This window comes from Octopus sinensis, unplaced genomic scaffold, assembly GCF_006345805.1.
Source record: "Octopus sinensis unplaced genomic scaffold, ASM634580v1 Contig10755, whole genome shotgun sequence".
Taxonomy (NCBI): Eukaryota; Metazoa; Mollusca; class Cephalopoda; order Octopoda; family Octopodidae; genus Octopus; species Octopus sinensis.
The window spans coordinates 1-25,000 of NW_021832220.1; the positions used below are offsets into that span (position 1 = coordinate 1).

At 37.1% G+C, this 25,000-nt stretch overlaps 3 protein-coding genes across 3 annotated transcripts in view; 1 reads left to right on the forward strand and 2 right to left on the reverse strand.

Moving 5' to 3' along the window:
* Positions 1-1,435: 1,435 nt before the first annotated feature.
* On the reverse strand, positions 1,436-22,308 carry LOC115228491 (treslin-like). Its single transcript, XM_029799063.2, has 6 exons — positions 22,290-22,308; positions 17,569-17,638; positions 12,926-13,341; positions 9,222-9,483; positions 4,655-6,292; positions 1,436-2,756 (listed from the first exon to the last, which is right to left on the reverse strand). Exons 3-6 carry the CDS (start codon positions 13,319-13,321, stop codon positions 1,618-1,620), a joined length of 3,435 nt encoding a protein of 1,144 aa, XP_029654923.2. The 5' UTR covers positions 13,322-13,341; positions 17,569-17,638; positions 22,290-22,308; the 3' UTR covers positions 1,436-1,617.
* On the forward strand, positions 19,422-20,408 carry LOC115228490 (general transcription factor II-I repeat domain-containing protein 2-like). Its single transcript, XM_029799062.1, has one exon. The coding sequence runs from the start codon at positions 19,422-19,424 to the stop codon at positions 20,406-20,408; it is 987 nt and encodes a 328-aa protein (XP_029654922.1).
* The window catches only part of LOC118761216, a 15,069-nt gene continuing 10,597 nt past the window's right edge, over positions 20,529-25,000 (reverse strand). The window contains exons 2-3 of the mRNA XM_036498951.1: positions 22,290-22,690; positions 20,529-20,694 (exon numbers count right to left, since the gene is read on the reverse strand). Of these exons, the coding sequence (XP_036354844.1) occupies positions 20,529-20,694; positions 22,290-22,678 (555 nt within the window). The 5' untranslated portion in view covers positions 22,679-22,690. The remainder of the gene's footprint in view (positions 20,695-22,289; positions 22,691-25,000) is intronic.

Sequence of the window (25,000 nt, forward strand, 5' to 3'; positions counted from 1 at the left end):
TCATTTTATATCTTGAGGATACTTCACTATCTATTTTCTCTCTTTCCAGTTGGAGAAGCCATGTATCTCTCCTCTTCAACAAGACACTTGTTCCTGTCCCTCTATCATGCTTCAACCTCTCAATGTCTGGTATAAAACCACCTCCCTTAACGCTATATCCCACTCAGCTGAAGCATCTTGCTTTGCAAGTTACTTGTTGACTTCACTGGTGCCATTGTCAATGAAAGAAGCCCCCAGCACACTCTGTAGAGTGGTTGGCAGAAGGAAGCACATTCAGCCATAGAAACATGTCAAAGCAGATTTTGCAACTCAGCCCAATCTTCTGGCTCATTGGTTCCTATTGAACTGTTCAATCCATACCAGCTAAACTATTATATATATATATATATATATAGTCTTTTTCATAGTATCCACGCATTACTTTTAATCACTGGTCGGAACCCACAAAGTGTGGTTACAAAGCCAACCTCATAATCACACCAGTTAAGTATATACCATCAAAGTGTTTCATAGTTGTTTGGGTTGCATCAACCTACCGTACTTGTCACCACTACCTTATCTTTATTTTCTTATCAAATCTGACATTGCCCCCCCACCCCCCTCCTAAAAGAAAAAAATCACTCCCATTATTTTTGGAAACACATTTATATGCTTAGAATTGCTGAAGCATGGGATAACCTACTTGCACCAGCTGCTAGCTGTCGGGACACTACATCCTTCATAACTTCCATGCTTCCTGAAATTTTGTCAGCAATACACCTGATGCCCCACCCCCGTTTTTTTTCTTTGTTTCTACTTATTCATCGTTCACTTCCTGTTCAGGCAGTTTTGGTTACTTATTCTGATGAGTTGTATTGCACTGGAGCACCGCCTTTAGTCAACCCCAGGACTTATTCTTTGTAAGCCTAGTAACTTGTTCTATTGTCTCTTTTGCTGAACTGCTAAGTTACGGATGTAAACACACCAGCATCGGTTGTCAAGCAATGTTGGGAGGACAAACACAGACACATATATATAGATATATACGATGGGCTTCTTTTCGGTTTCTGTCTACCAAATCCACTCACAAGGCTTTGGTTGGCCCCAGGCTATAGTGGAAGACACTTGCCCAAGGTGCCACACAGTGGGACTGAACCTGGTAAGCAAGCTACTTACCACACAGCCACTCTTATGCCTATATACAATAATTCATTATATATATATAACCTCACCACTTCTTCCATTCATTCACATCACACAACTAATACAGTTTTCCCTTTGCCACCCAGTCGCTGTTTTTCCAGAAAAATAAACTGTTTATTTTGTTAAAAACACTCACTCTGTTGGTGTGTTTATATCTGTAACTTAGCAGTTCAGCAAAGGCAATGGATTAACTAATGTTGGCTGCAATCTACTGACCAAGATAATGGCATGAACAATAAAACTTAACTCAAAATAATTTTTTAAAATGTTTACCTTTTTTTTTTTAAATAATATATTAGTTTTATATTTTAAAACTTTAATGAAATTTTTGTTGGAAGCTACTTAAAAAAAAACAAATAAAAACTTTAAACTAACTTATGTACAAGTAAGTAAACTTGCAATATATTTTAATTTGCTATATGAAGTTTGAAGACTTTAGTTGTTATATCTTCTTCTCTTGGTCAAGAAACCTGCCCCATTGGAATCCACTCCAGCTTTCCGCTTTGAATGCTTATTACCAAGGAGATCGAGAAAAGTTTCATAATCAGTGTCCAAACGTAAACACCTGTTCGACTTATCTGCAACACCTTGATTGGAAACTGAAGATGAATGACAAATGTTAGATGATTTCTCTTTGTTGCAATAATAGTACTTTTTACGTTTCCACTTATCTAAAGAATCTGGTGTAGAAGATTGTACAGAGGGCTTTGGAGAAGGAGTCTGTAAAACCTTTGTTGGTAAATTTAATGATGTGGAGACACTGTTTCTATGAGAAGCATCTTCCTCACCAGAAACAGAATTAGATTTTGGTTGTGAAATGACACTACTAGTTTCATGAACATCGTTCCGTCTTTTGACTGGAGTTTTTTTCAGAGTTCCTGAAGTTGCAATGAATCTTTGTGACTCATGTGATATATTATTTGTGCAAGATTTGTTTCGAGTAACAATACTTACATTTTCAATCACTTTGGATTCATTGAAGTTATTTAACTGTATATTTTCTGGAGTGATTACAGACTTTTCAGGAGTTTCTAAACAATGAGGGGCTTCTTTTGTAGGCGTTTGAAATATGCTATTCTCACTTTTCTCAAGTGCCAACTTATTTGATTTTGATTGTTTATCACCACTACAGTGAGCTGTTGATGATGATTGCATCGATATTTTTTCAGGTGTTGTAAAAAGAGCTTGTTTAACAAGTGGCTTGTCTAAAGAACGCTTTCGGATTACTGGGCTTCTACTAAAAGGAAAAGCTTCACTTTTGGGATTTGGTGTATAGTTTGATGTAATAGAAGTGTTGTCAAATTTGGGAGTACTAGGTGATGGGAAGCCCATAAGTTGAGAGAGAGCAAATGTATTGGGTTGATCCAGTGGTGACCGGCTGCTTGCATTATTTTCTGTGAAAGAAGTAGAAGTAGTAGTCAATTTGGCATAGCGGTCATGGCGCCCAGCAATACGGTCAGCCAGTCCCATATATTTTGCAAAATTTCTGGATTGTAAACGATTTCGACTTAAGCCATAGAAACCTTTTCGGATCAAAACTTTTGTTTTGTGGTTACACTCTGAACTTGATAGTTCTGAAACGGAATAAAAAAAAATAATAATAATAATAATAATAATAAAACTTTCTGCAAATAGGCAATAAGGCCTGGAATTTCAGTGGGAAGCGGGCCAGTTGATTACATTGATAAGTGTCAGTTGAGCACTGGTGTCAATCTTGAAAGGAATAATAATAATTCTTTGTACTGTAGGCACAAGGCCTGGAATGGGGGGGGGGAGTAAGGGTTTGAGTTGATTACATCGACCCCCAAAAGGATGAAAGGCAAAGTCAACATTGCTGGAATTTGAACACAGAATGTGGACAAAATGTCACTAAGCATTTTGTCACCTTACTGCCTTAATAATAATAATCTTTTCTACTCTATGCACAAGGCCTGAAAGTTTTTGGGGTGGGGGCCAGTCGATTAGATCAAGCCCAGTACACAGCTAGTACTTATTTTATCGACCCCAAAAAGATGAAAGGCAAAGCCGACCTTGGCTGAATTTGAACTCAGAACGTAAAGACAGATGAAATACTGCTAAGCATTTTGCCGACATGCAAATGTTTCTATTAATAATAAAAAATACAAAAACATTATATTAACCATTTCATAGGTAAATCCCAATTTATACAAAATAAATGGTTTACTAAGTAGCGATTTACAAATAAGCAGGAATTATAATAACTCAGCTTCTTGCCTACCATCATCTGATGATAATGTTTGCTGCTTCCTTCAGTGACGAAGCAGAGAACATCTGCTTACAGACATGAAGGGAATGGCTGAGATAGTAAAGCAATAAATGGAATACCTTAACTGAATTTAAGCTTCTAAAGTTCTAAACTTATGGTTTCATCATCTTGACTATAAAACAAGTACTGAAGCTGAGGAGTCAACTGCACTATGCCAAGAAACCATTGTTAAAGATACGACTGAATAATCTTCATAATGTCAACGACTGAATTCTGATGTGAGAGTGGTCGTAAAATTTGAACTTAGGATCAGTGGTTCAATAATATAGAAATCTTAACTACACTAAAATGTGTCGCTACATTTAATTTCAAAATAATATTCTGAAAATCTCTAGCGTGATCCATTCTTATAGCTGTGTAGAATACAATCTAGAAGGAGCTGTTTTAACAACAATAGCTGAATTATTGTTCTTAACAACTTCAGATGTGGTTCATCTGAAGTTGTTCAGAACCCAATTCAATCCAACAATGAGTAGTTCTACAATGGAAGGCATTCCAACTGTGACTAACTCACCCTTTTTTATCTCCCAGACATAATGTATCTAAAACTAGACTATCTAATGTGCCCTTCCCTTAGCAATGAGGGAATCGCTTAATTGCCACAAGATATTACTCTAGAATCAGAGTAAAGTTAGTATAAACATATTTAATGCGAGTAGAATTAAAATGCTCAACGAAACATTACTTTCAGGTTTGTGGCATAAGAATGTACACTGGTTTAAAGAGAATTTAAAGAATAAATCATTTCAAGTCTGTACAGGTCAACTTAATAGAAATAGCAACCAACTCTCTCTCAAAACACCCCCTACCATCACAGATCACAACTAGAATGCCAATGAAGATACATTTGTTTGACCAGAGCTGATAACTCATTATTTTTTATCTCTTGGTTGGGAAGAAAGGTATCTGTCAAATGAAGACAGCCTGAATGCTTGCAAAGGGGTGGAGACTGTTAAAGGCAACCAAGGTGCCAGGTGGGGGGGGGGGGGGGTAAACTGGGCAACAGAGTAAGTAAACATATAATCCATGGCAGGATTTGAACTCAGAAAGCTTAAGAGGCAAAACATTTGTTCCAAAGGTACCCCACCTAAAACTGTAAGGATGAAACGCAAAGTTGACTAAGGCAAGATTTGAACTCATAGCTGAATAATTACCACAAAACAAATAAATAAGTGATGTACTTACTTGAGCTTTGTATTTCTTTCAAGGGTGACTCTTCAATTACAAGTCTAGAAGACTTGGATTCCAAAGGTAAATTGTGGTCAGTGTTTGACTGACCTTTTGCCAGTACTTCTAGTGGCTCTGTCAGTCTACTCTGCAGTAGGTGCCAACGCCGCATTACCTGAGACACCTGTTTATGTGCAGGTGTTTCGGCAACAACTGTTTTTCTCCTTTTGTTTTTTCCTGAATCTTTGTGATGAGTATGCCTCCGATGAGCACGGGACTTTTCTCTCTCTGTCACAGCAAATGAACGGTGTCTTTCTAACTTCCTGCTATCACTTGTGAAGAGGCTACGCCTGGCCCTAACAGTGTCTTTAGAACTACTAACAACACCAGTCCTTTTCTTATCTGAAGAACTAGATTTTGATTTAGAAAGACGTTTCTTTATTGCCTGTGTATTAGATTTCTTACCGACAATGATCTGTCGATTGAGTCTTTCACCAAGACCTGGCAACACCTGCTTGGTTTTAGATTTCTTGGTTTGTGTTTGTTGGACTGCATTGGGTAAAAATTCTCTCAGAGATTCATCGACAGTAAAGCTACTCACAGAAGAAGGACAAAGTGTTGAAGGTGCATCTGACTCGGGTGACATAACATCAGCCAGGACACTGGGCACTGGCTGCATCAGTTCATCATATATATTCGCTACAACCTGTGGTATTGAGTGGCTGTAATTCTTGAGTAACACATCTCTGAGAAAGAAAGGCAATAAAGTGAGATCTGAAATAAAAGACAATGTTCGTAACATTGTAACTACATCTTCTACACAGGCTTCCATAGAGTGAGCATCATCTTTTGTGTCAAGAGTTTCAGTTTTATCAGATACTAATTGAAGGCATTGAATTTCCATTCGAAGAATAATTTGAAGTTTATATTCTTGTATTTTAGTCTCTTTCTCTAGTTCTGGCTTTTTGTATTTATGACGCAGATCAGAACAAGAAACGTACAAGTGTTCCAGCAAAAATTTCTTGGTTTCTGTTTCTGGATTGTCTGTATTGTGAGGTTTTAAATAATTAAGGACTACATTTACAACTTGATAGATCTGCTTCCAAGGATCCAATTTCTCTTGGAGGGATGTTGCATAAGACTGATTAACAAAGTCAATTAGATCGTTATTATTAGTAATACACTTAACAAGTGTGTTAACTTCATCAAGAATCTGCTTGGAATCTTCATTCTCTTGCAGACATGAAACTGGTTCTTCACTTTCAGTTTTATTCAACTCTTCAGCAACTGCCATGCTTTTGTAGAGGATCATTTCTGCTCGAGTTGGACCAAGAGTAAAACTACGGAGTTTCTTCAGAAGACAAGGTTTCAGATTGTCAGCCTTCTGAGAAATGCTTTCAGTTGCTTGGTTTGTATCAGGTTTCGAGGGTTTTTCATCAACTAATCCCTTGTCTACCAACCTAGAAGGGCTGTCAGCTTTACGATATAACTGTTTCAGTTTCTTCAACAATTCTATTTCCTTTGTATGGAGCTGTTTTTTACAGAATAATTTAGACATTTTTGTCATTTCAGGATTTTCAGCATTAGGAATTGTCCATTTGTTTAAAATAGAAGAATCAAATACAGAATGGAAAGTTGATTCTGGTATGGTTTTATCTGTGAGAAAAGGGAAAAAAAAAAAAATATGAGTATGGTGCAAAGTCCCATCTCGACCCAGGGTAATGTGGTGGTGGAACAATGTGGTTGAAAAGGCTATTAGACAAAAGAAACAGGCTTGGAGGGACTGGAAGAAAGGAGGTAGCAGGGAATTGTATCAGACTGTCAGAAGGGAAGCTAGGAGACAGGTTTATTTAGCCAAAGGGGAAGCAGACAAGAAAAAATTTGCCAATGTTCTGCACCGTGAGGACCAAAGACTTGAAGTATTTCATGTTGCAAGACAGTGTGTAAGAGAGAATCCTGATGAGGTAGGAGAGAAATGTGTCCGCATGGATGATGGTTCACTTGCACTAAACGAGGCTGCAAAGAGAGAGGTTTGGAGACGCCACTATGAAAGGTTGCTGAATAAGGAAAATAAATGGGATAAAGAGAGTCTGCCGAATGTTGACCCAACAGAGGGACCAGCTATCCGAATTGACAGTACCTTGGTAGATAAAGCAATTAAGGGTATGATGACAGGGAAAGCCCCCAGCCCATCAGGAATCACTGCAGAGATGTTTAAAATATCTGGAAGTGTCGGCTATAGCCTAGTCACCCATATAGTTAACCAGGGGATATATGAAGGAGTCATACCCAATGACTGGTGTAGCAGCACCATAGTCAACTGCTACAAAGGTAAAGGTGATGCCTTAGATACAAATATTACCTCTGTTATTATTTGTATCTAAGGCATCACCTTTACCTTTGTAGCAGTTGACTATCAAGTAATGAAGGTTACGGAGAGGGTCATAGCCCAACTAATTAGAGAGTCAGTTTAAATGACATGCAGTTTCGGTTTGTGCCAGGGAAAAGCACCACTGATGCTATATTTCTGGTAAGACAGCTACAGGAGAAATACCTAGCTAAAGATAAGCCCCTGTACCTGGCTTTCGCTGACATGGTCCCCCGATCCCTAATCTGGTGGTCAATGCGGAAACTAGGGATAGATGAATGGTTAGTGAGAGCTGTGCAAGCCATGTACAGGGACGCTATTAGTAAAGTGAGGGTTGGCAGTGAATACAGTGAAGAATTCCAGGTAGAGGTAGGGGTCCACCAAGGTTCAGTCCTCAGCCCCCTCCTATTTATCATAGTCCTCCAGGCAATAACAGAGGAATTCAAGACAGGATGCCCCTGGGAGCTCCTCTATGCTGATGACCTTGCTCTAATTGCTGAGTCACTATCAGAACTGGAGAAGTTTCAGGTGTGGAAGCGAGGATTAGAATTGAAGGGCCTTAGAGTCAACCTAGCTAAAACCAAAGTCCTAATAAGTAGGAAAGGCCCTGCTAGATCTGTAGAAAAAGCGTAGGTAGAAACTCTATAAGATGTACTAAGTGTAAGCTATGGACACATAAGAGGTGCAGCAATATCAAAGGAAGGCTAACTGGGAAGATAGTTTTTGTATGTGGCAGATGCTCAGGAGCAATAAACACTGAAAATATGCAGATAACAACTTCTGCCACATTCCAGGGAGAAAAACTAGAAGTAGCTGATAGCTTCTGTTACCTAGTCAGTAGCAGGGGCGGGTGTGCTGAAAGTGTAACTGCTAGAGTAAGAATAGCCTGGGCAAAGTTCAGAGAGCTCTTACCCCTGCTGGTGACAAAAGGCCTCTCGCTCAGAGTAAAAGGCAGACTGTATGATGCAGTGTGCGAACAGCCATGCTACATGGCAGTGAAACATGGGCCGTGACTAATGGGGATATGCGTAAGCTCACAAGAAATGAAGCCAGTATGCTCCGATGGATGTGTAATGTCAGTGTTCATACTCAACAGAGTGTAAGTACCTTGAGAGAAAAGTTGGACCTAAGAAGCATCAGTTATAATGTGTAAGAGAGACGTTTGCACTGGTATGGTCATGTGGCGAGAATGGAGGAAGATAGTTGTGTGAAAAAGTGCCACACACTAGCGGTTGAGGGAACCTGTGGAAGAGGTAGACCCAGGAAAACCTGGGACGAAGTGGTGAAGCACGACCTTCGAACTTTAGGTCTCACCAAGGAAATGACTAGAGACGGAGACCTATGGAAGTATGCTGTGCGTGAGAAGACCCGGCAGGACAAATGAGACCATAACCCGTGGCCTCTACCTGGGATGTAGCCAGTCCACTTATGCATACCTTCCCTTCTTGGGACACAAAACTCTGCTTGCAAAGACCTGTTGAGGCAATCGAAATCGATCAAAAATCAATGGAAATTGCAGTTGTGATACCAGTGCTGGTGGCACGTAAAAAGCACCAACCGATTGTGACCTTTGCCAGCCTCGCCTGGCACCTGTGCCAGTGGCATGCAAAAAGCACCCACTACACTCACGGAGTGGTTGGCGTTAGGAAGGGCATCCAGCTGTAGAAACACTGCCAGATCAGACTGGGCCTGGTGCAACCTCCTGGCTTCCCAGACCCCAGTCAAACCGTTCAACCCATGCTAGCATGGAAAGTGGACGTTAAACGATGATGATGAGGAGTAATATTGAACAGAATTACAAGAAAAAATTAAAATTTTAATAATCTGAGCTCTACTTTCCATGTCTCCATGTATTGTATAGTTATGCATATTTAGACATTTGCAGGGTTTAAGCAAGTGTTATCTGATAGTTGTCTTTACGGTAACTATTCATTAGAGGGGACGAATAGACGGAAGCAGATCAATTAAAGGAGAGTTGCAGGAACCAAATAATGATTGATGTTATTATTGTTAAATTAAGCAAGTTGAATTGTATACAAGTTATAACAGGTCTCAGTATCAATCAACAGTTGCCAGGAGTTCGTTAACCTAGAGATCTATTAAAGTCACTTTCACTTCTGTCTTTCGCCACTCTCTCGTACATAACAATATCATGTGCAGACAAGATAACAATACCATGTGGAAACAAGGAGAAATTGAAGCGAAAACTTAATTTACCTGACTGATCCTTGGTGAAATGTTTTGAATGCATTATCTTGGTGGAATATCGCTGTAAAACGGAATCGAGTTTGTCAAAATCACAAGCACTAGAAATCTTTGAATTAGAACAATGTCCATAAACTGGAAAAACAGGGAAAAGCTCTTTCAGTTGTCTATTGAGGCCCATTGGAAGAATTGTCACAGCAGCTAGATTGATAGTGATAGGTTCTAGGACACCTATATAAGGTGTAGTTTCCTCATCAATTTTAATTTGTACCATCTGAAATTCAACAAGAAGGAATTAAGTAAGATGTGACTAAGTGTAAACATGTGTTTACATAAAATATTTTCACTTTTTTATGCAATATCACACATTCATAGTATATTTCTGAAATCACACTAACAAAAAGAATCCAATAACAGGTAAGCCAATTGATGTCCCTTGGTTTGGATTGTTTCAAGGTCACAGAAAGGGGATTACACTTTCAGGGTCCCTGGTCAGGCTAAATTTCAATGTGGAATTGACATTTCCACTCACTATTTATCCCATGTGGACTCTAGGTCCTTCTGCTGGTTCATTAGGAAATGACAGAATATTTACCTCTCTTGACTTCTACAGTACAAGCTTTCTTGATGTGATATTTGTGATACATTTTATGAGAAAATGTGATTTTCATTAATTTAAAAAAAATTTTAAAAACCAGCTTTTGGGATGAAATAGACTTAACTGCCAAACCCCATTTTATTTCCCCCAGCATTGTTGATTCAACAGATTCAGAAAGAATTAAAACAGTCCACATAAATAATACTGTCGTTTTTCTTCAATTGTTTGGAATTTAAGATACATGTCCATTCTTAAATTGGTCTCAGTTCCTAGAAAGCAAGCATGCTAGGGCACTTTCATTTTATGTATAATTCATCCCTATTTTTTAAACATGTTATCAAAAATATAAGGTGTATGTTATATAGGTCACGCTTCCTGATATGAATATGCTTCTAGACAAATATTGTTTGACTTGCCATCTCTTCATCTCAGTGCATCAATCGTGTATGTACCTTTCAAGAATCATCTGGTTAATGAGCTTTATCTAAATAAAACTCATTAGTCAAGAAACATAATATGATGATAGAACTTTAAGAAGTATTTTGAGAAAATGTTGTTAACACCAGTTCTCTGCACAGGCCTATGGTCAGAAAGGATTCAATCACAACTATTTTGTCTTTTTGTAAACTGAAGATTACATTGTCCAATATGTCCTCCTTTTCTTTAAAGATGACGTGATTTGAGGGAAACTTAGCTGATATTTTTAGCAGCTTGACTAATGAAAGTTCCCTTGTTGGCTCATTAAAAACCATTACCGTTTCAGATGATAGATGGTTTTATATTAATTGACACCTGTATTGGTGGCATGTAAAAAGCACACATTACACTCTTGAGTGGTTGGCATTAGGAAGGGTATTCAGCTGTAGAAACCATGCCAAATCAGGCTGGAACCTGGTGCAGTTCTCCAGCTTACCAGTTTCAGTGAAACCGTCTGACCCATGTCAGCGTGAAAAGCAGATGCTAAATGATGATGATGAAAGGTAACTTCAAGAAACTAGGAGCTATGAAGCAAATAAAGATCTGAATTTGATGGTGATAGGGACAGAATATTAAATCTTATAATCTGTAAAGTTATGACAGAAATTTTTAGCCATGTTTTGTTTGGTACCTACCTCTAATGAATATCGTACATTTTTGGAACAATAAATTACAGTTGGTTGTCATTTGATGTACAGTGTAGTAATATGTTTTCAATTCTAGTCCATTTTGAAATGAACTAGAATGAAGATTAGAAGAATAATATAAAACTTATAAATTAAATTCAGTTTCTGTTTTGTTTTGAGAATTTCCACAAGCAACTGAGTAAACTGAAGATAAAATAGTAGCTTCAGTTGATGAGCTTCGTACCTAGGAAAGTAAGAAAAGATTAATTAATTCCCCTTAATAAGAAACATTGAATGATGTCCCTTGTTCTTGCTCACTTAGGAATGCAACTATTGGGAATGCTTTTTATTTTAAAGACTGTATTAAACAGGCGGCAACGGCGTGTACAAACATCTATATATCACTATGAATATTAATTTCTATTAGTGTTGTATTTTTGAGTGACTGAGCTAATTTATGAAGCTAACCTCATTATTCTGTTTATGTTGTATTTCAAGGAGAAATCAACTACATGGACGTTTATTGGAAGAATCAAAACAAATATAGGGGGTTTATATTGGGGTTCAACTTACGAAATAACCGTTATATGGACAAGGTTAGTAAAATACTCGTTCAGATGTGTAATGTTAGAGTGCATGAACAGTGGAACAGATGAGATGAGAAAGAAGAATGTATTGGCATGGTCATGTAGTATGAAAGATAACAACTGAGCAAAGAGGTGCCAGGCAATCCAGGTAGGAGCTTGTGGAAGAGGAAGACATGGGATGGAGTGGCAAAAGATGAATAAGATGACAAGGAATTGCAACAGGTAACAAGAGACATGGCTGGATAAGACCTGTCCAACCCATGCAAGCATAGGAAATCAGGTGTAAATCTATGATAATGAAAAACAAACAAAAAATATACAAACATACACATACTAGATCAATGCACAGGAAGAAGCAGTCACTATAAAATAAGAGTTTAAGAAAAAAGGGTACAACATAATTCACAGAGAAAAGAATCTATGGAAGTTAGATATAAATGGTTAAGTACCTGAAAGTGAACAAGTTAATAGAACTAATAAACACAAAGAATAAATATTGGTTTCAAATTTTGGTACAGGGCCAGCAATTTCGAGGAGGAGTTGATTACATTGACCTCACTGCTCAAAAAATGGGCAAAATGCTGCTAAGCCCAGTGTGCTAATGGTTTTGCCAGCTCACCATCCTAATTCCACACAGCATTAATATTGGTTTCAAATTTTGGCACAAGGCCAGCAATTTCGGGGGAGGGGGTAAATCGATTACATCAACCCAAGTGCTTAACTTAACTTATATTTACTTGATCAACCCCAAAAGGATGAAAGGCAAAGTTGACCTCGACATAATTTGGACTCAGAATGTAAAAATGGATGAAATACCACTATACATTTTGCCTGACTTGCTAATGATCCTGCCAGCTTGTCACTATACACAGAATTAATATAGGTTTCAAATTTTGGCACATGGACAGAAATTTGGGGGGAAGGTGTCAGTCGATTACATTGACCCCAGTGATCAACTGGTACTTAATTTATTGACTCCAAAGGGATGTAAGCAAAGTCGACCTTCAGCGGAATTTGAACCCAGAATGTGCAGACAGACGAAATGTCACTAAGCGTTTTGCCCAGCATGCTAACAATTCTACCAGCTCACCACCTTTATACAGAGAATTAATATTCTTTTCTACTCCAGGCACAAGGCCTGAAATTTTTAGGGAGGAGGCCAGTTGATTAGATCGTCCCCAGTACACAACTGGTACTTAATTTATTAACCCTGAAAGAATGAAAGGCAAAATCAACCTTGGCGGAATTTGAACTCAGAACGTAAAGACAGACGAAATACTGCTAAGCATTTTGCCTGGCATGCTAACATTTCTGCCAGTTTGCTGCCTTATACACAGAATTAACATTGACAAACTTTAGGGTCATGAGCTGTCAGAATCATTAGCTCAACACCTTACACAAAGAATAAATATTATTATTATGCCATACCAAGTGAAAATTAGTTTTAGTCAAACTGTGGAGTAAATTCTGGAACAAGGCTATTTTTGAGGATGCTCTTTCTTTGATGTTTTTCTTTGGTGAAGTTCCTTTGTGTGCTGTTCTTAGAGATTGCTTAATGTGAGTAGAACTGGTTGGATACGAGGTTAAATGTTCTGAAAGTGGTGTACAGAAAAACACATGATCGGAGCAGTTGTTGAGATCAGAAGTTTCGAGATAACCATATATTTCCATTTGTAATGATAATGGCTGTTGTGTAGATCGAGTTAAAAACTTATTTTTCGAAGTGGAAGCTGAAGAATTGGATGGCAGTTTCTCAGGATTTTCAACAACAAATTCAAAAGGAGACATCCTTTTATCTAAGCTGTGTTCATTGTGTTTGTCCATGATCTGTTAAGTTATTTCTACTGCAAAAAAGAAAAAAAGTTTTATAGGAATAAATTAAGAATTCAAAAGGAAAAAAATCCTACTCAAACATTTCAGATGAGATAAAATATATAGAATTAACTATAAAATACTATATAGGCTGTTATGAAAGTCAGTATGGACTGGTAACATTGGACAATCTTCCTTCCTACTTACTATAAGACAGAACTTTCTGAATAGTGTATCAAGTGAAAAATTACCTTGAATTCTTTTAATAGTGCAGCCTACCTTATGATGAGCCATGTCTCATGCAACTAATTTCTCGGAAAAGGTTGCCCAGGTTTGCTATATGCCATAGCAGCGAGCTCATTATTATCCTCAATGCAGTCCAGAACTAATTCATATTCTAATCTTTTCTATTTCCATCTTGTTTCACCCACATGAAAGAAAAGCATTCAGACCTTGTTAATTATTGTGCTATCATCCTTACAAAACTTGAAAATTTCTTCTCTTGAAGTCACTAACAGTACATTCAAAGATACTAAAATTAATTGGTAATCTACAAAACAAAATGATTGAAATACATGTCAAAACACCAAAGCTATTTTACTCAATATAACATAAAAGCATCCAGGTCAGACCTTTTCCTAAAGTACAAGCCCAAAATTAATTACATGGATCCAAAATGACTACACAAGCTGGACCATATCTTCTTGTGCATTAATCTGTTCATTTTCCATCTCACCCTTCATCAATAACCATAAACCAATACAAATATATGCAGATGACATACTTCCATTCTTCAGACATTTTATCTGTAGCAGATATCTCCATTACATCTGCCACTTAACAGCTCATATTGCAATAATGTTTAATGACATCAAAAACAAATCTTAATCACATTATACAGTTATTGACTGCTTGCCCACTTACACATTAAATCAAGAGCAGGTTATTCAGTTAGTCAAACAAGTGAATCCTCCTTGTCAAAGGACAAAGATCAACCACCTCCACATACAGTTTGATTTCCCAATCATTATCAGGTGTTTCATTAGTACCAGGCTCGATTTGAACTAGAAACCATTAAGCCATACAGCACCTAAAAACAATCTCTTTCACTAAAATAAGGCAACATCACTAATAAAAAAACTTTTATCAAGAAAATTTCAAAGGTTTATAATTTTCCAAATCACTCTATTCTTTAAAGGTCCAATGCATTTTGATATTTACAATTACATTTCAATTGGTTTGACCTCATCATAATCAGGTATATTCCTGACTGGATTCAAACTAAGAACCTTTATTTCTAAAGTACATGGAACACACTTTAATCTTTCATCATTTGATACAAGATCACCTCCTCAAATGCCCCCCACTCTCAAAGATTCTTTGCCTTGCAAGTTACTTGGTGATTCCTGCCAGTGTTTGACATTTGGAAGGGCATCCGACTATACAAACCATGCCAAAACAGATGCAGAGGTCTAGTGCAGTCTTCTGTCTGGCCAGCTCCTGTCACACTGACCAACCCATGTCAGCATGGAAGGCAGACGTATGATGATGATGGATCAGAACTCTGGTGGTTGATGCTGTTCTTACTTTTAGTTTAGAAATAAAGGTTTCTAGTTCAAATCGAGCCTGGTACTAATGAAACACCTGATAATGATTGGGAAATCAAACTGTATGTGGAGGTGGTTGATCTTTGTCCTTTGACAAGGAGGATTCACTTGTTTGACTAACTGAATAACCTGCTCTTGAATTAATGTGTAAGTGGGCAAGCAGTCAAATCACAGACATATGTACCCTTAATGTAATTCTCAGAACCAGTATGACACAAAATAGGATGAATTACAAGTACAAGTCACTTAATGGGCTACTATACAGTTACTACCTTCCTAATATCAGTCACAAGGTATGGGTTGACTGGAGGCTTTAGAAAATAACATTTATCTAAGAAACCACACAGTGGGATTGAATACCTGACCATGTGCTTGCGAAGCTAACTCCTTAACCATTAAGCCATACAGCACCTAAAAAATTGTATGTAACGCAATGAAAAAGATAATAATTTTCACCTGTACAGATGAGGTTGGGATTCCTAACTGTATTAACAGCGACTGATATAAGAAAAATTGGGCTTCTGCATTAGCAGTAAGAAAATACTTGAGGTTTCAAGCTGCTGTTAAATTACAGCTAGTTCTGAATGATTTTGATCAAACCAACTCTATTCCAGAACCTTCTGGATTTAATTGTATTACATATAACGTTCCTTTCAATTCTTAATACCCAGTCTCAAAACATATCTATTCCACTTTTTGTTTTTAAAAACTTTGCATCCCACCCCACTTCATCTTCATAGCCTTGCAAACTTCTTGATGGCCTCAGCACATACTGTGAAGTTGTTGGAATTAGGAAGAGCATCCAGCCACAGAAACCATGCCAAAGCAGTCCTTTGGCCCATCAGAACTTGTCCAGCTCAGGCCAGCATGGATGATGGATTTTAAATTATGATGACTGCATTTGTTGAACAAAGGCAATGTTAGTAACATGTTTCCAATGGGACAATCGTTGGTCCACAACATTTCTAATGAGAGTGACAAGAGATTGTCTGCAGAATTTGGTGCAAAAAAATACAAGACATTTTTATTTGAAAGCACTGCGCTTTCATTTTCACACTTCATCCCTACACATTCCAACCCCACCATCCCTATATGTTCCATCCCACCCCTTAGACACCACACCGCACACACTAGCACTGACCACTTCCCAGCAGCTACACCATCATCCACACACCTACACATGCACATATCAAGGTCACATACATGCTCTCATATACGCCTTCGTTTTGGGATCACCACTACTTTATTATCTCCCCTTCTTCTTAGCTCCCCTGTGTGACCCCTCTACCTGGCATTCGCCATGATAGATCGCTAGCCATTTTTTCTATTTCTCTCCCTGTTTATTTCTGTGTTCCAAGGGGATACACACAGAGAGGACACACAAGGACAGACAAACGGATTAAGTCGATTATATCGACCCCCAAAAGGATGAAAGGCAAAGTCAACCTCAGCGGAATTTGAATTCAGAACATAGTGGCAGATGAAATACCGCTAAGCATTTCACCAGGTGTGCTTATGTTTCTGCCAGCTCACCACCTTCTGTGTTCCTTTCTATATGTTAGGGATTTCGTACATGGAAACCGAAAGAAGACTGTCGTATACATGTGTATATTTGTGTGTGTCTGTACCGCTACCATCGCTTGACAACCAATGTTGTTGTGTTTACGTCTCCATAAAATAGCCGTTTGGCAAAACACACTGATAGAATAAGTACTAGGCTTACAAAGAATAAATCCTGGGGTCGATTTCTTTGACGACAGGTGATGCTCTATCATGGCTGCAGCCACATGACCGAAACAAGTAAAACAATAAAAAACTATGCCATTTTAACCCCGAGCAACGCCGGGTATCTTTGCTAGTATATAATACAACCATACCACATTGGATCAAGATATCTTAATACTATTAACTTTCTCTTACAAGAAAATTTCTTGCGTTTAATTTACTTTAGCAGATTCAAAATTTGAAAATCTGAAGACTGTCTTTAAAAAAGTCATAATGAAGAGATGGGTTTAAAATTCCATGCTAAAACAAATAAGTGCTCAGAAGTGTTCATAAAAACTTAAAGAAGTGCTAAAAAATAAGATTGACCGATCATTCAATTTCGAAGAGACACTGATCACATTTGTAAGTAATAAAATAAAATAACGAGCTTTATTCGCTGTCAGAAAAAAATCACTATAATGCTGAAGTGAGAACTAAACCTATAAAAAAAAGAGCAAAAAACAACAAGGGAAATAACTTCGAATGACTTTATCAACAGAAATGTAGCTTTCGGCTTTGCTTGATGGAATGCTAGCAATATTGACTTCATATAGTGAATTGACTTTTCTTGTTATATAAAGGTAAGGTGAAACTAAAATACATGAAAGCTGAATCAAGGAATTTTTTTTCCCATTTGTAGAAAGTAATATAATTTCATTAAAATCTGTGACTGAATGTGCTGGGCTATAGTTTAAAATCTCATTTCAAATCTTGTTACAATTATATGCATGACGTAATTAGTTTGCTTGCTTCTATTTGTATAAACCGAATAAAAAAACCACTTAAATGATAGAAAGATAAATTAGAAAACAATTCTAGTCTGCAAGTCAAACAAATTAAATAAATAAATACATTGAAGTATAAATATTCATAGAATAGATTACTTACGTTAAAGTTTCCTTAAAAGGATTGTTAGAAGGCACAAGTAGCAGAGAGCACAAATCTTGAACCTGTTCGTCTGAAAGACAGCAAGAAAGACCAAGTTAATAGAGTTTAAAGATGAGAATGAAAGTTTAAAACTTCAGAATTTAATAGTTTATACAATAGGAATAATGATCTCAGGTTCAAATTCATGACCTCCACATCAGACAGTGATTGGTGGAGAGAACATGCTGAGGTTTTCATCCAGTAGGCAACTGAATCAAATTGAATCCAATAAAAGTAGTGAAATTTAATGCCTTCTCTTTCAACATCAATTATCGTAAATGCATAGCAAATAGTTGTTTGTTTATTACCTCTTTTGTTACTGTAGTTCTGTCTGCGTTTCAATTTTTTAAATAATGAAGAATTTAGTAAAATAACTGTAATTATTAAGATAGTGTTTGGAACATTAATTATTAGGAAATTTTGATGAAAGGTTTTAATTTAGATCACTTTAAAATAGGAAGTTTGTATTATAGAGACAGGGGCAGTTCCAGACAGGTGAATAAATGAAAAGGCATTACATTATTAATAATGGCAAGAAATACACTGGTAATGGGACACTAATTTAATATTAAAGCTAATATATTATCACATCATCATCATTAAATGTTCATTGTCCATGCTGGCATGGGTTGGATTGTTTGACCAGAACTGGCAAGCTACAACACACTCCAGTCTGAACTTGGCTTGGTTTCTATGGCTGGCTGCTTTTACATGGCATCATCATGAATGCTCTACACCAGGGGTCTCCAAAGTACGGCCTGCCAAGGTTTTTAATCCGGCCCGCCGAGCTGTCCTCCAAAATTATAAAACAAATGTCGAAAAACAAGCCTTGCCGAAATCATACAAAAACAAATATACTTTACACCCCTTTTAATACGTTTGACAAATATAGTACAGCAAATAGACGCAAGACGACGCTAATTGATTTGCCATCAATTAATGTCTTTAAATTGCGCCGGCGAATTAAAAATTTATACACTAAACTTTAGTGTAAATATAGGTTCTTTTCCACTCCACTCCCCCCGTTTTAACTGACCCATCAGAACCACCATAAAATGAATTAACTTCGCTATGGAGCTACCTATCATTCATCTTAGATAATAGGCGATTGTCAGTGAGATGGATGGTGCTGCTTACAATGAAGCAGAGATTCAATTTCTAGCTTTATTGATGTCGCAGAAAAGTCAACCTATTCCGTCAACTGTCGAGAGAGCAGATACGACAAGTATGACGTTAATAAAAGTCCCGTGCCTAGTATAATAAAAGACAAATATCGATTTATCGATGTTACCTACATCTCACGAGCGATGAATAGAGAGGGTTGAGCCTGACGTTGTGTGGTGGTTCTAATCCTGGTGCAGTCGCCAATCAGCGTGGAGTAAAGTTCGATGCGCATTCCGTCAGTCAGCACAGACTTGGCGTTTTCGTTGTGCACAAGTGTGAGTCATTTGTCGTCGTCGCTGCCGAAGTGAATGCACGTATCGAGTGACCTGTGAATATTGTTTTTACTTGTTTCGTCCTTTTACATATATCGTCGAGCAAAATCTGTCGACCCATGGTAAAAATGTTAGCTCAAGGAAGAAAACGAAAAATCGACTCTGAGTGTAGAGTTTTTAAGGAACAATGGAACATAGACTATTTTGTCATAGAGTCAAACAACAAGGCACTATGCGTTATATGCACCGACACAATTGCAGTACTTAAAGAGTACAACATTCGGAGACATTATGAAAAAAAGCATTCATCACAGTACTACCAATTCATTGGACAGCTACGTAAGAGAAATTTGACAAATTAAAGAGAATTTATCATCAATGCAGTTTGTTTTCAAGAAGAAGGCTGTAGAAAAAGAGAGAGCAACAAGAGCAAGCTTCCATGTTGCTAACCTTTTGGCGAAGAAAGGTAAGCCATTTACAGATGGTGAACTTATTAAAAAGTGCTTGAATGAGGTAGCTAAGGAAATGTGTCCAGAAAACGTAGATTTATTTTCCGCAATTAGTCTTTCTGCGAACACTGTTGCTCGTAGGGTTGAACATATTGAAAGAAATATTAAATCACAGCTAAAAGACAAAGCCAGCAAGTTTGTATGCTTTTCTGTTGCACTTGATGAGTCAATTGATGTATCAGACACATCCCAATTGTTATTGTTCATCAGAGGAATAAATGCCAATTTTGAGATTACTGAGGAACTTGTATCTGTGCACAGCATGCATGGAACAACAACAGGCATAGATATTTTTAGAGAAGTGGAAAAGTCAGTGGCTGAGTATAATTTGGAATGGAAAAAACTAAAATGCATAACAACAGATGGTGGCAGAAATATGTGTGGAACCAAAAAGGGCTTAGTTGGGCAAATTAACAAAGTAATTGAGAATTCCGGTGGATTGAAACCTTTGGTATTGCATTGTATTCTTCATCAGCAAGCACTGTGTGGAAAGCATCTTGATTTATCATCTGTATTAGATCCTGTGATTTCCACTGTTAACTACATAAGATCTCATGGACTCAAACATCGCCAATTTCGTGATTTCTTGGAGGAAATGAATGCTGAGTTTCCAGACCTACCTTACTATACTTCAGTAAGATGGCTTAGCTATGGAAAAATTCTGGCTAGATTTTTTGAGCTTCGAACTGAAATTGAAATATTTTTAAATGAGAAAAACCATTCACAGGTGTTGCTCAAAGACAGTGAATGGCTCTGGAAATTAGCATTTTCAGCCGATTTAACTATGCATCTCAATGATTTCACCTACGGATACAAGGTGAAACTTCACTCATCTGTGATTTGTACTCAAAGGTGAAAGCTTTTCGTAAGAAATTAATACTATTTGAAAGTCAGTTAACAAGAAGCTGCTTTACTCATTTTTCACGATGTGACAAAATAGACAGGAAGCTGCCACTCCATTTCCAAACTTGTTTGCTCAAGATGTCATTTTAGCTTTGAAACAACAGTTTGAAGAACGTTTTTCTGATCTTGATGCATGTTCTTCAAAACTAAGAATTTTTGAAAATCCATTTAACTCTGTTATTGGAGACTTACCTTCTGAGTTACAAATGGAAGTTATTGATTTGCAATCCAATGACATCCTGAAGGACAAATATAAGAGATAGAGAAATTTGATTGAATTCTAAAATGCCTTCCATCCGACCAATTTCTTCATTTAAGGAGGTTTGCCTGTGAATTCATTTCAGTTTTTGGCACCACATATTTGTGTGAGAAGACTTTTTCAAAGATGAAATACACAAAATCCTGCTACAGATCACAATTGTCTGATGAACATTTAAATGCATTGCTTGTTATTGGAACCACTCATTTTGAACCTCAGTTGGACAAAATTTTGTCAGAAATGAAACAATTTCATGTTTCCCCTATTGATCAAAGTTAAAAAAAACATGTTAATTGTTACTGATATTATATACATTGTGATTATGTACTGAATAAATAACCTTTTTTAATTATTAATTCACTATTTATTTATATTATTTTGGTAAAATAAATAATTTAGAACCTTGGCCCCCGTAGCTTTAAAAATTCAGCAATGTGGCCCTCCGCTGGAAAACTTTGGAGACCCCTGCTCTACACCACCAGAAGGACTGATCTTAACACTTCTGCAGAGTATGAGTCTTCTTCAGTACAGCAAGGCACCAGACACCTTGGTCCTTTGTCATCTCGCCTGACCACAGTTCATGGAAATACTGGTTTCTAATTTTTTGGGCCAGCAATTTTGGGAGGAGGAGTTCAGTTGATTACATTAACCAGCTGGTATTTATTTTATCGGCACAAGAAAATGAAAGGTAAAGTTTACCACTGCAGAATTTGGACTCAGAAAGTAAAGACAGACAAAATGCCACCGAGTCTGCCAGATGCAATCTTAAAAGTTTGTGGAAATATTGATTGTTAAACATTGGTCCAAGCTCAGGCATTTAATGGAAGAGTACAGTTCATTATAATGACTTCAGCGAGATTTGAACTTAGAATGTATAGAGATGTAAGTCAGTACTGTAAGGCATTTAATCTACTGTTTCTTCCACTAACCACTTCGATATAATATAATGAAATAGAGTTCTAACAAAAGTACAACCCACAAATTTTGGAGGATGATCATTAAGTGACACATGATGACTGGTAATAAAGATGAGAGATGGAGCAAGACGGTGGTAGGTATAAACAGCAAGTGGCTTGAGAAGAGGAAGTGAAGACGGGTGATGATGAAAAGCATCAGATAAGAACAGTTCCTCATACATAGGTGCCTTGATGGTGGTAGAGGTAGAGTGATCGAGACGGTGGTGGAATATGCATAAGTTCAATGCTATCTCTCATTGAATGGACAAAGTGCAATGAACAGGAGAGGGCGACAGAGAGATGAGAAACGGACAAATTCATTGCCATCTCTAGTTACACATGCAGAGCAGTACAGTGGAGAGGAGAAGCCCACTGCTACCTCTTACTACACAGGCAGCATAGAACAATAGATACAAGCAAGATTTTTCTTCACCTCTGATTGACAAATTTTACCATCCACCCACCTTTTACTAAGTAAATATAATCTTCCACTAAGTTGTCCCCTTTCTTTATTTTGTTAACTGTAGAAACAAACTACAAAAAGGAACAAGGATATTTTATCAACTGTGAAAGAAAATAAATATAAAAACGAACAATAATATTTAAGTGAGAAGCTTACCTTTGTGATAAGTTAATGTTAACTGGTGTAACACTAGAGTTGTTTGGTTTGGAGATGAAATAGTCAAGTAAACAGGTTACAGGGAGGATACATCTTGATGGTTGATTATAACATATGTTACCAATACTATCTGGAGAATGAGGGATATCATTGATTTTTGGTGTGTCTTCCTTATCAGCTGTACCACTCATACTTTGGAAACCTGCAGGCTGTTCACTTGGTTTTGGATGTTCATTTTTTGTTAGAGAAGACTTTTCCTCAATCTGCCTTGTAACTGTATGTACAGAGGACCAGTATGTTTTGCCAGTATTTACTAAGGCATCTAATGGAATAAGTTTTCCTCCAAGTTGAGTTAAAGCTTCAGATACAATATTGATTGAATCTGCCATTTCACTGGAAATCTAAAAAGAAATTTAAAAAGAATATTTAAAAGAAATTGAACACTGCTGTTATTTATAACTTTCCCATACACACACCAAACTCTTCACCTCTTTGTTGCTAGATTGCTTTTGAAATGCACTGCTGTTATTTCCACTAACTTTGAAAATAGCAACAAGGCCATTCTAAAAATAACCATATCCTCAAAATCTTAAAGTTACGAAATATTGCAGCATTAATTAAAAAATAATGTGAATAAATAAGCATCATATTTGACAGAGTGATCTGAAAGCTCAAGTTTGTATTAAGGAACCAGAGTTGGTCTTGGACAGGTTTGTATCAAAAGCATTAAGGAACAGTGTCATATAACTAGCTCCTGTGCTGAGGGCACATTAAAAGCACCCTTTGAACGTTGGGGAGTATACCATGCTTGAGAAGACCCATCAAGCCACAGGAAATTGTAGTTGCAACTGATGCCAGTGTTGCGTAACTGGCACCCATGCTGGTGGCCCGTAAAAGGCACCCTTTCAACTTTGGGCCTCACAGAGGCAGTGACAAGTGGCCAAGACCTCTGGCAATATACTGTGTTTGAGAAGTCATGGCTAATGATGGTGTTTCACAACTGGTACCTGTGCTGGTGGTGTGTAAAAAGCACCCACTACACTCTTGGAATGGTTGGCATGAGGAAGGGCATCCAGCTGTAGAAACCATGCCAAATGAGATTGGAACATGGTGCAGCTCCCAGTTTACTAACCATCCAACTCATGTCAACACAGAAAATGGATGTTAAATGAGGATGGTGACTGTGCTTCAAAGTAGATATATATATATATATATATAACAAAAAAAAAAAAGTTCAAATTTATATTTGAATGCTGAAACTTCACATATTACAAGAAAGGGGATAACTTAGTGGAAGATTATATTTCACTTTTCTAGTCTCAAGTAAGTGTTGACTGAGGATTGAAAAAGTGATTCTAGTTGTTGTAATACAGTTTCAAAATATATTGGCTATGCTGAGTTATTACTTTCTTGGTAATAGTTGAGTACATTGACCCTAGCACTTACTTTATAAACCCTAGATGGATTGAAAGCAAAGTGGATCTGGGTAAGAGTTGAACTCAAAACAAAAAGACAACAATGATGTCATTGTCATCACCATCTCACATCCACTTTCCATAAAATGCATTCTATGTTGCTAAGGATGGACTGCATTCTATACAGCACAGACTGTAATTCTAAGTTGTTGAGGATCACATCTCATTTGCATGTTCCATTTTGGAATGGTTTCTACAGCTAGGTGCTCTTCCCAACACCAACCACTTTACAGTGTATTGGGTGCTCTTTACTCTGGCTACCAACACTAGATGAGATCCTATCAAACCTCCATTACTACCACTCATTTGCCAACCAGTTGACAGAGTGCCCATGGTTTTAGTTATCATGGCGTGGTGACAAAGAGAGTAAGAGAGAATGAAAGGGAGATAGGGTGTAAAGGATGTTGGTGGCATATGCACAAGTCTAATGTCATCACTCATTACATGGGTGATGTAATGCAGTGAATAGGATATATAATATATATATATATATATATATAATATATATATATATATTTATTATATAGAAGGAGCTTCTACAGGACTAGAACTGTTTCATTCAAGAGAAATCTTCAGGAAGCTAGTTAACAAGAATTGTATTGGCATTTATACATTTAGGCAGGTTTAACGGGGTGTAGGTGGGGGACTTTTTTGGGGGGTAGGCATGGCGCAAAATATCATACTTGGGGGAGTGGTCAAGGAGTCAGTGTTAAATTAGATAGAAGAATAAATAAAAAAATAATAAAAAAATAAAAAAATAAAAAATAAAATAAAAAAATAAAAAAAACCTATATATAAAAAAAACCTATATATAAAAAAAAAAAAGGGGGAATAGAGTTTTAGGTAAATAAGGAGATTCTCACTTATACCTATGCACACATGTATACATACATACACACACATACAAACATATATACATATACATACACACACATACATATACATATATATACACACTTACACATACACATACATATACATATCTACACATACACATATATGTATACATACACACACTCACATGCATACACGTATACACACATGTATATATACACACACGACCTCACATACATATACGCACAGAAAAATATATATACACACATACACACACATACTCACATACACGCATACACACACATATCCACACACACACATGCACACACAGCACACTAGTCCCTATATACACAATATATACACATACACACACATATACACACACATACATACATATACATA

Excerpts from the sequence above, each read along its gene's own strand:
- LOC115228491 (XM_029799063.2), bottom strand. The coding sequence starts at position 13,321 with ATGGACAAACACAATGAACACAGCTTAGATAAAAGGATGTCTCCTTTT. Across the intron at positions 9,484-12,925 it reads CTAAAACTAATTTTCACTTG|ATGGTACAAATTAAAATTGA; the intron begins GTATGGCATAAT and ends GTTGAATTTCAG. Across the intron at positions 6,293-9,221 it reads TTTCACCAAGGATCAGTCAG|ATAAAACCATACCAGAATCA; the intron begins GTAAATTAAGTT and ends CTTTTCTCACAG.
- LOC115228490 (XM_029799062.1), top strand. The coding sequence starts at position 19,422 with ATGCAGTTTGTTTTCAAGAAGAAGGCTGTAGAAAAAGAGAGAGCAACA.